The 11,178-nt window shown below is 52.7% G+C and overlaps 1 protein-coding gene across 1 annotated transcript in view; it reads left to right on the plus strand.

Annotated features, from left to right (window-relative positions):
- LMF1 (lipase maturation factor 1) overlaps nucleotides 1-10,890 on the plus strand; it is a 143,154-nt gene extending 132,264 nt beyond the window's left edge. Inside the window, exons 10-11 of the mRNA XM_041402021.1 lie at nucleotides 4,030-4,142; nucleotides 10,250-10,890. Of these exons, the coding sequence (XP_041257955.1) occupies nucleotides 4,030-4,142; nucleotides 10,250-10,424 (288 nt within the window). The 3' untranslated portion in view covers nucleotides 10,425-10,890. The remainder of the gene's footprint in view (nucleotides 1-4,029; nucleotides 4,143-10,249) is intronic.
- Nucleotides 10,891-11,178: the final 288 nt, after the last annotated feature.

The following is an 11,178-nucleotide window of genomic DNA, read 5'->3' on the forward strand; positions in this document are numbered from 1 at the left end:
TGGCACTGGGTGGGCTTTAGGGTCCCTCCAACCCAAACCATTCCAGGATTCCATGGGGTTATTGGAGATAATGACATGGCCCTTCCTTGGACAGCAGGGTGGTAACAAGTGATGGTGAGCTGGAATTCCATAAAACAACAAGGGGTGCCATTACCTGTGGCCTCCTTTCTGACAGAGATTGTTCCTCCTGACAGCTCACACTCCCTGAACAGCAACGCTGAAGGTGCTGAACTACAGCAGGGTGGGTATGGGGTGAGAATGCCCAAAATTCCGTGGTAGAATTCCCGTGTTGCAGCCACAGTGGCTCAGCTGTGACACAAAACCAGCCCCTCACACCATAGCAGGGGAAATGGAACCTGCCCTGCCCCTCTGGCAGCCACTGACTCCGACCTGAAACCACTCGGGGCTCCCAAGCACGTGAAATAATAACCCTGGGCTCCCGTGCCAAGTTTCCAGCTGTTCCCACATGTGCATCCCATCCTGACCTCCTCCTGTGCCCGTGCCAGCCCCGAGATTCCATAAAACACCACGCTAATCCCCAGCCCTTTTTCATTAAATGACCAATTAAAGCTCAAGGAAAAGCCTCCTTATTATTATTATTTCAGTTGGGAACATGTTCCCTGTAGCGCCGGGGGGTTTTTGGGGTTTTTTTTTTTGGGATGATAACGTTCCCTTGGCTTTGTTATCAGCAGGGTTTGGTTGCTACTGTGGCTGCTTTGCTCTGGCTGCTCGCTGGTGCCTGCCTTAGCAGAGCTGTGGGTTTCAGTCCTGTAGAGTTATTAAATTCTCCTGGACACGAGTGAATGTGTTCAAGGTGAGAACACCGTGGTTATTCCCTGGGAAGGTGTCGGAGTGGGGAGGTCAGGGATGCCAGCAGCTGCAGGGGAGTCCCAGGGCAGTGCTGCTCAGCTCCTCACGTGTGCCTGGGGGAAGGAGCAAACCCCCTTCCCAAAGAGGCATTTGGGGTGAGACTGGCATGGAGAGAGGGGGAAAGTGTCTGCCTGAGCTCTGCACGAGGCTGAAACCCATCAGGAATTCAAAGCTTAGCAAAAAAAGTGCCCCAAGTTCTTTGTTGGTCCCCTCTGCTGTGCCTGAAATAGGAGTTTGGGAGGTTCTGGGTGCTGGGGGGACAGCTGAGGATGATGTGGCTGGAGAGCTGCCCCTCACATTTCCATGGATCTGCACGGGGTGTCCTTGGGGTGAACCTGCCTTCTCCAGAAATGGGGTTCCTTTTCCTCAGCTCTTCCAGCTCATGCATAACCTGAAGTTTCCATCACTCTCTGTTACCACCCAGAGCACCAGCCCTGCTGCTGGAGGCTCTCTCTGCTCTTAGGAAAGCAGCTGAAGGTTTTTTTACAAATATCCTCCTCTCTGGAAAACACACATTGCATCCCAGAGCACCCCAAGCTCTGCTCCACGTCAGGTTTTACATCCACAGACTTTTGGAGCGGCTTCAAGGAACGATCCAACAAACACTGGGCTTTAAATGCAGTCTGAGGACAGCAGTATTTTGTTATTTTGGAGCAGTTTTTCTTTGATAAGCACCAAGAAGGTGCCTTGTGTTGGCATGAACACAGACAGGCTTTGGCTTCAGGGCTGGGTAACTGTGGGACCCCTCAGCTCTGCTGTGCTGGGTTGGCTGTGGGGTTTTTGTGTGTGTTCAGGTCCCTGAATTGCTTTCTGTGCTAGAAGAGAAGGAGAACTCTCCAGAGATGAGAAGGGAAGTGTGTTCCTCCCCTGGGGGCTGCACTGGGCAGGGTCAGACAGGGATGGGGCTCCCTGCAGTGCCAGGTTACTGCTCCCCCAGTAACCCCAGCATGGATGCAGCCCAGGCTCTGTGTGGCCCCAGGGAGGGCAGGAGCAGCCGAGGGAGTTGTGATCCATGTCTGGATGGAGATGGAGATGATGGAGATGGAGCAGCCCAGGGATCCATCACTGTGCAGGATCACTCCCAGCTGCTTCTCGTGCTCATTGAAGATCCAAACCCCACAACTGACCCCAAAACAGGCCAGCCCACCTCCCAGCAATCTATCCTGGATTATTTTTTCTCCTGTAATTAGTGCCCCGGATGGTTCAGGCTCTGTGCTGCACACTCAGATCCCGCTGGATCCACGGACAGAGGAGCCCCTTGGAGTGACTCTTCCCTGGGTGCAGCCCGGATCTCCCGGACTCTTTTCCCTGCCTTTTCCAGGGTATCACTTTCCAGAGTAATGAGTTAAGCAGGGTCGTTAGCACAGCCCGGGGAGGGGGGCGGGGGCTGCACCGCCTGGAAATTTCTCACCGCAGAATTCACTGGGGCCAGACATGTTGTAAATTTTACAAGAAAAACACTTTACAGACCAGAAGTCCGACTCTGGTGAGCACAGAGCTGCTAATTAACAATTTGGAGACCACGGGAGCCGATCCCACCTTCCTGGAGCCTCCTGGTTCTCAGTCAGGCTTGCAAGGTCTGGGGGCCTCCTCGAGCTCCAGCTTGGGGTTTCTGGTGGTTCCTGTTTCCATCCTCCTGCTGCTTCCCAGCTTGCACCCAGGAGCTCCCGAATCTCCCAGGCTCTCCTGGAAATGATGTTCAACATCATCCCGAGCACTGGGATGCCCAGGGAGACCCAGGATGCTGAAGGTGTCACTTGTGGTGTTTGATCCCTGCTGTGGCACCTTTTGGGAGCTCCTCTGTGCCAGCCAGGGATTCCCAGGGTGGCACCACCTTCCCAAATCCCATCCCAGAGCTGCTGAGGGACACGGAGACTGGGAGTGAGTGACCCTTGGGGACACGGGCAGGGATGGGGACGGTGCCAGCTCTCCCTGGGACGTGGGTGAGGTTGGTGTGGCACACCCCACCCCATGCCAGGCTCCTGCTTCCAGGGCTCGCCGTGTCCCCTGTTGTGTCAGGACCACCACGGCCTCAGTCCCACGGTGGCCTCTGTCCCCTGTCCCTCCCTGAGAACCCAGGAGGTGGCACTGGGGGGTGGTGGAGGGAGCATCCCTGTCTCCATCGTCCATCCCTGATGGATGAGAGCAGATGGAAGGAGCAGGAGGGGGAAGAGTCATCCTTTTGAGAAGCTTTTTTGGCTGAAATAACTGTGGTTTTCCTCTAAATCCTGATGAGCTGGGGTCAGAAACCCTGCGAGGTAGAGCTGCCCCGATGGGCCTTGGTGTTTTCCATGGTTTCTCTCCCGTTTCCCTTGGAGACAGGAATAACAAAGCGGGCCGTGAGGGGAGCTCTGGCAGCAGCTTTACCTCGGGGCTGAGCTGTGCTGAGAGCCCTGCAGGTACAGCTCCCGGCTTTCCCTTTCCCACAGTGTCCCCTACTGCTTGCACTCCAAAATCCACCCAGGAACTCGTGCAAAAAGCAGGAAAAGGAGAAATCTCAGAAAGTCACCGTGGGGAAATGCTTTTGGGGAGGTTGAAGAAGAGCAGGATTCCTGCAGGGAGGGAAATTAGAGAATCAGGGAATGTCTCGAGCTGGAAGGGATCCATAAGGATCATCCAGGCCAAATCTCTGCTTCCTCAGAATTAACTGAATTCAAACTCTGCCACTGCTCCAGAAGGGGTTCCATGAGGAAGGACGGATCACACAGCAGGAAATAAAGAGGAGACAGGAACTGGGAAGAGAGAAGCCACTTCCTTCTGTTTTCCTTTGGATAACACAAGGGAACCAACCCAAAGCCTTTTTCCAGGGGAAAGCAATCTGGATTAAAAGGATGGATGGGTTATCCCTGGAAAATGTGCTGTTATGGTTCCCCTGTGGGGTTTGCTGCTAAATCAATTCTTTAAATCAGGTATTTGGGGGCAGAATTAGCAGATGAGATGACACAAACCCAGGGAAGCTCTCCCTGCTCCCTGAGGGTGCCAGTCTCTGCCTGGACCTCAAGGATCCCATGGGACATGTGCTGAAACACTGGGAAATTCACCACTTTCCACCCAAATCCGCTGATATCCCTCCCCAAGGCCAGGAATCTTTAATCCCAGTAATACTCCAGGAAAACCCCAGCAGTTCCTAACATTTCCATTTCTCCTTCCTCCCCCCAGACCTACGAGCAGAACGAATGGATCATCCACCTGGCTGGGAAGCTGCTGGCCCAGGAGGAGGAGACCTTGTCCCTGCTGGCCACAAACCCCTTTGCAGGCAGAGACCCTCCAAGGTGAGCCTGGAGTTATCCCAAGGGAGCTGGAGGCTCCACCTTGTTCCCACCCTGGACGTGCACAGGAGGTTCCTCTTGGGGTTTGTGTTTGGTGGCATTTGGGGTGGGATTTAGGGATTTAGGGTGGCTTTGATGGACACCACAGTGCTGCCAGCACCTCAGTTCCCCCCTGGAGGGGCCACAGGGACCCTTGGGATGAGCCCATTCCCAGCAGATCCAGGAAGGGCTCGGTGCTGCTGCTCCTGGCCAGGAATGCTCCCTCCTGCTGTGCTGTCCTGCCCCTCGGCTCCGGGGCTTTTGCCACGTTCTTTGTGAGCTCAGCTCAAACCCCACCATTTCCACGGACCTCCTGAGGTGTTTCAAAGACAAAACAGCCCTGCAGGAATTATTGAGTTTGTGGACACTCATCTTGGAATTGTTTGTGTTTTCAAGGAAGAGACAAAGCCAACATCAGCCAGGGAAAGGCACAGAGGAAAACTCCGAGGTTTTACACAAAAGGAATTTTGTCCCCAAAGCGTCTCTTTTGTTGATGGAGTTATTTTTAGCTGAGAAAACATTTTTTGGGGCGTTTTGGATCAAGTCAAGTCATGTTATGCTGCTGCTAATGTTTTCCATTTGAGGCTCTGAGGATGCACTGCAAACAGGGATGCAGGTCCAGGAATGAAATTCCCCTTGGATCCCACTGATGTTTTCCAGCTTTAGGGCACTGCATCCCCTAAACCCTCTGAGGAGAGAGACTCCTTGTCCAGCTGAGGCCCAGGAAACTTCCCACTTTTACCAAAATGGTTCCTCTGAGGTGCTTTGTAAACCCCAATATGTTAAAAATCCCCAAATCCTGGAATGGTTTGGGTTGGGAAGGAGCTTAAAGCTCATCCAATTCCAACCCCAGCATCTTCCACTGTCCCAGGCTGCTCCAATTCCCATCCAGCCTGGCCTTGGGCACTGCCAAGGATCCAGGGGCAGCTCCAGCACCTGTGCCAGGGCTGCCCACCCTGCCAGGGAGGAATTCCTTCCCAATATCCCATAACCCTGCCCTCTGTGGCCGGGCACCCTTGGCAGGATGATTTTTAACCTCCCTTCCATCCCTGACCCTGTAATTCCCTGATCCTGGACTTTTATCCAGATTGAGGGGAAAGTTTGTTGCCAACCTTAGGGATCCCTTCATTCCCACCACAGTAGCTGGGTGGAAAAAAAAACTCCTAATTTTCCTACCATTATTCCCCCCTCCCTCCACTCCAAAGGGAATTTTGAGACTTAATTATTTTCATTCCCTGCTAGACTAAATAATTAGGGGAAGGGGCTGTTTTCCATAAGAACCTTGCACTCCATCCTCCACAGAGTTTGTTCTGTTAATGGAAACTCTACACCTTAAATAGCCAAGGGACTTTCAGAATGAGTTAATGCCTTCGAAATGAAATTTCGGAGACCAAAGTTTGGAGGGTTCTTTACAACTCAAGAAATTATAGTATTTTTTTCAAGTGTGATAAACTTCAAATGAGAAACAGGTGACTGATTAAAAATGAGGGCATTGTTGAGGGCCTGGCTGAGTGGGAAGCTTGGACCTCGAGGCTGGTGATGTTTGGGGAATGTGGATTTCCCAAATATTCTGGGGCAGTGGATAGTTCATAAAAGCCCAGCCCTCATAAATCTGAACAGGGGGGCTTGGGCTGAGAAATTAAGAAGTGTTGAACACACCGTGGAAAAGGCTGCAACAATCAAAGGAAACAAAAATCAGATTTAGTACACAGGAGGGGGAAAAAAAAAAACCAAAACAGATTTTTGGGTCTGTTTGGTGTCTCTGATATTAAATCATGGTCACTTCAGGATTTTTATTTCAATTAAAGTAGCAGTTTGTTGGAAAAGCCACACCATGGGTGTGAAGAGCTGGGTTTGGAGTGGTGGTGTTTGTGAGGGAGCTGGTACCTCCCTTTGGATGCTTTGGAACACGGGGGAATGGGGCATTTGGGATCCTTTTTATGGGATTTTATTTGATTTCCCATTTGAAAGTGACTGGACTTGATACCTGGGCTGGGATCTGTGCAAGCCATGGGAAGAGCTTGGTCATATTTGCACTTTGTAGAAGCAAATTTGGGGTTTGGACCCTCCCCAGAGGGACAAGGGTGACTCTGGAGCAGTGCTGAGAACAGGCAAGGAGTGGGAATTCCTGAAAAATCCAGGCCTCACTGGGATTAAGTGGAAAAGAATCTCTCAGCTATTACCAGAATTAAATTCCACAGTCCTGAAGGGAAGTTTAAGGGGTTTTCTTTGGGGAAAAACCCCTCAGTATTTCAGGGAAGGCAGAACTCATCCCAAGCTGGCAGGATTTCCCCCAGGCTGGGAAGTCTGGTGGCCATGGGATCTCTCTTCCTTGGCAGGGTGAATTCCAGCCTTGGATCCATCTGGAGCCAGGTTGTTTTTTTTTTTTCCCCCACAGTTTTCTCTGCCCTTGGTGTTGTCCCACCCTTCCTAACCCATGCAGAGAGGAAAAACCCCACTGTGCCACTTCCCAAGGGGATTTTGTGGATCAGCTGCCCCTGGGATGCTCCACCTCTGTGGGACCACAACCTGCAGGAGCCTCAGAATCAGCAGCACTAAAAAACAACCCCAAAACTGCCCTGCTTCCCTCAGTTTAGGCCAAGATGAATTAATTTATGCTCCCTCCCACCAACAGGGCAAGAACAGCGATGCTGGAGCAATGTTACCTTGATGAATTTGGCCTTCCCACCGCCTGATTTACAACAGAGCAGGGAACCTCGAGATAAAACACCCCAAAAAACCTCAAAAAAACACCCCACATTTTGCTTTCTTTCTTCCTTTCCCTCTCCCACCCCTCCTTGCCTTGGCAGGCCATTAATTCTAACAAAAACCACCACTGGGTTTGTTGTTTTTTTTTTTTTTTTTTCCCCTGGAACCCCTCAGCTGTTGCAGGGAGACAGCTGCACCCTCTGGAACTAATTACAGCTGTCTGGGAGATTTAGGCCCCCATCCCAACAACTCCAATATTGCTGCTAATTTTTAACACATCCAGTTGGGAGATGGCAGGAGGGGCCGAGCCACGAGCGGCTCCCGAGGGCGCTGCGGGGCAGCTGCTGCCGGGCATCTGCTGGGGGGAAAACGCTGCTTTCAAAAATAATGCTGATTATTTTTAGCTTTTCTGGCCTCTCCCCGAGGCCGGGGCCTTGCCCAGCCCGCTGGGGATGCCCCGAAGGGTGGTGGCAGAAGGTTCTTGGGGCGGCTCAGTTGTGCCTCCTCCGTCGGTGTTGTCGCTCTCCTGGCGCCGCTGTTGGAGCAGAAGTTGTCCAAAGTTGTCCAAAGTTGTCCAAAGGACCCTTTTGTCCCCTTTTTCTCACAGCAGAGATTGTTTTCCACCTCCTGGGAAAGTCCTTGGAATGCCATCCAGTCTCACCCGTGCCATGGGCAGGGATATCCTCCACCAGACCCCATCCAAGCTGGCCTTGGACACTTCCAGGGTGGAGCAGCAACAGCTTCCCTGGGAATCTGTGCCAGGGCCTTCCCACCCTCCCAGGAAGGAATTCCTGTATCCCAATATCCCATCAAATCCTTCAGTTTAAACCCATTTTTAATGGGAGCTGGTGCCAGGGATCCAGGAGGAGCTGCCAGTTTGTGTTTGCTCAGTAAATCCCCACAAGTCCTTCTCATCCTTCTCTGAGTACCTGGGACATCCTGGTGAGGTCAGGCAGCTCCTTCCTGACCTTCCAGAGGCTGTTGCTGTTTCTCCAGAGGAGGAATCAGGGAATCTCCTGCAGGCTCAGTCTCCAAGATCCTGTGGATCCCTTCCAGCTGCCAGGAGATCTTTGTGGAAGCCCCAAAACTGCACAAACTCTGGAAGCCCTGGAAGGATGGGAGTTAGTAGCACCTTCCCTCCCTGAATCCTGGGAAGAGGGAGCAGCACCAGCACTGGAGGAGCTGGAAAACCCCATAATTCCAGGATTGAGGCACCCAGGCAGGTTATAAACACTGGCAGAGCTTGTAAACTCTGTGAGCCCTGAAATGAGGGGCTCCAGTGGGTATTAAACACTGCAGCTTTTACATCCCGAGCCTGGCAAGGAAATATTCCCTCCTGAGTTCCAGGTTTTCCACCTTTCTCCATTTATTTTAGGAATATATGGAGGTGGATCCAGCTTGGGAAGTGCTCTGCAGCCACTTAGTGAAGGAAAAAGCATCACAGTGGCAGGTGGAGGATGCTGGGAGCAGGAGACTGCCATAAAATCAGCCTCTGAAGCATTTTTAGGAGGTGGATCTGGGATTGGAGATGTTTTGGGAATTCCAGAAAGCAGTCAGGCAGCAACTGGAAATCTCCAATCATCCTGGAGTGGCTACCTGGACCCTCAGGGACGAGGCTGTTCAGGAACACTCAGTTATTAACAGGAATTTTGTGCTCCTGCAAAGGAAACCCTGTGGGAATAACACTCCAGCCCCTGTTTGGCTTTTCCCAGCCTCAGAAAGCAGGGAAAAGAGGGAGGGCAGGAATGGGCCAGGCTGGAATGAAGGCAGCAGCTGCAGGGCAGAGTTTGTGGGGGTGAGATGCAGGTTTATGCTCCCCAAATTCCACTCAGGGCCCCTTTTCCCATTTATCTTTCTTTAACCTCAGAGGAGAGGGGGGAAATGGAGGTCATGGAGTGGTTTGGGATGGAAGGGACCTTAAATATCACCCAGTGCCACCCCTGCCATGGCAGGGACACCTTCCACTGTGCCAGGTGCTCCAAGCCCTGTCCATCCTGGCCTGGGACACTGCCAGGGATCCAGGGGCAGCCACAGCTGCTCTGGAAAACATGGTGGGTGTGATGGACACAGAATCCCAGGATCTCTGAGGCTGGAAAAGGCCTTTAAGTGCAGCAAGTCCCACCTGTGCCCCATGCCCACCTTGTCCCCAGCCCAGAGCTCTGAGTGCCACCTCCAGGAGTTCCTTGGACACCCTCAGGGATGGGCACTCCAAATCCCCCATGGCATCTCATATTCCCATGGTTTTGTAGGAGAATCCTTCCTGTGCTGCTCTCCTGGTTCCCAGCAGGACTGGAGCAGGGCTGTTGGGCTGTGCTGGAGCCACCCTTGGACTGGGTGCAGCTTTCTCCAAGCCCCTCACTCTGCCCCGCTCCCCAAAGCCGAGCGCTGACGGCAAATCCATCGGAGCCGTCCCTAATTATTTCAGCAGCAGGAAGGACCTTCCCGCCGCTCCAGGGATCCCCCAGCTGCGGTGCCCTGCTCAGTAGCAGGGTCTGTATTTTCCTAGTGGAGCAGAGCAGGTTTAAATGAGCACTGACACGACTTTGACAGTTTTATTTTGTGGGTATTTTATGGACTCGCCCGGCGATGCTCCCGGCGCGGGCGCCGCTCCGGCCCTTGTCAGCATGTCCTACATCAAGGGGGACAAACCCCCCGGATCCAGCGGCATGGGCAGCTCCCAGAGTGTTTCCTGACACTGATGAATGTTTCTTTCTGCACTGCTTTCAAACCTCCTCCGCTGTCAGCTCCCGGAGCAGCCGGAAAACAGATTCAGAGCCGCGCTGACGCTGGCCGGGCAGGGGGTGCTGGGGGACTCAGAATCCCTGCTCCAAAATCTCCCAGGCAGAAACACTCCAGGGTGGCTCTGAGAAAGGAAAAAACTTTCTTATTCCTGCTTTTATTGTTATTATTCTTTCATACTTAGCTGTGGAAAGGCGTGGGGAGTGCTCAGGGCAGGTTAAAGCTCCTGTGCTCCTGCATCGTTCCCAAGGCACAGCTGGATGCCAGCATTCCTAAATGGCATCAGGAGGAGCCTGGGATCTTCCCAAAGCCTTCCCAAAACCTTCCCAGTGTCACTGTTGTGTGCTGTGGGCATCCCTGGGATGGGATGGGATGGATGGATGGATGGATGGATGGATGGATGGATGGATGGATGGATGAGGGATGGATGGATGATGGATGGATGGATGATGGATGGATGAGGGATGGATGGACAAATGGATGGAGTACTGGGATGTGAAGCCACGCTGAGCACCCTCAAGCTGATTTCTCCATCCAGAAAGGCTCCAAAACACCAATCCCAAGGTCCAAGCCTCTTCCCAGAAGTCATGGCAAGCCCTGAGCTGCTGTTGTTGTCTCCACAGGTGGATCCGGGGGGAACACTTCAGGTACAAGTTCAGCCAGCCCGGGGGGAAGCACGCCCGCGACGGGAAGTGGTGGATCCGGAAAAGGATCGGCCCCTATTTCCCCCCCGTCAACCTGCAGGGCCTGAGGAAGTTCTTTGAGGACAGGAATTGGCCTTATCCCGTGCAGGACTGAGGGAAAAGGATGGCCGGGACAAGAGGGACCAGCGGGGAAGATGGAGAACAGGCAGCTCCCTTCCCAACACCTCCTGCCTCTGTTTTATATCCATCTCCGTGTTCACGCCTGCTTTCCAGAACATTCCCAGCCAGTTTGCCCACTTGCTCTGTGAGCTGCTTTTTCTCACCTCAGTGGTTGATTTCTTTTGCCAGGCTGCTCCATTCAGGAATTCCTCTGGAACTGGGAAAAAGGCAAGCAAATAACCATCACTGGTTTTGGGCGAGGCGTTGGTGTTGCCAAAAGCAGCTGAACGTGGGTTTGAAACAAAAATGGGAAAACAAACCAGGAAGGATCTCTGGGGTTGTGTGGGCTGTGGAGGCAGGCACAGGAATGCCCTTTTCCATGTTTCCTTGCACCTTTTTGACCACATATACCAAATGGGCACCACTGGGAACGTGTTCCTGGAAGGGATTAAAGGAAACAATTGTTGAATAACCAGCAGGAGCTTCACTGAGTTTTTGTTTTTCCTGGAAGTGCTAAAAGGGGAAAAAAATAAGGAGCCTCAGTCTCTACCAGGGACAAGGCAGCTCCCGTGGGAATGGGGTGGCAGGTGAGGAATGAGGTGAGTCCTGGGATTGATTTGTGTTTTGGGGAGAATCCAAAATTGGTGTGGTGTCCAAATGTGTGTCCCCATGCCGAGGATCCAGGGCTGTGAGAGGAGAATTCTCCCTCCCCTTCTGCCCTGGCTTCCAGGGTGCCTTTGCTCAGGGCT

The sequence above is a fragment of the Onychostruthus taczanowskii genome, unplaced genomic scaffold (assembly GCF_017590055.1).
Source record: "Onychostruthus taczanowskii isolate IOZ18803 unplaced genomic scaffold, ASM1759005v1 scaffold19, whole genome shotgun sequence".
NCBI lineage: Eukaryota > Metazoa > Chordata > Aves > Passeriformes > Passeridae > Onychostruthus > Onychostruthus taczanowskii.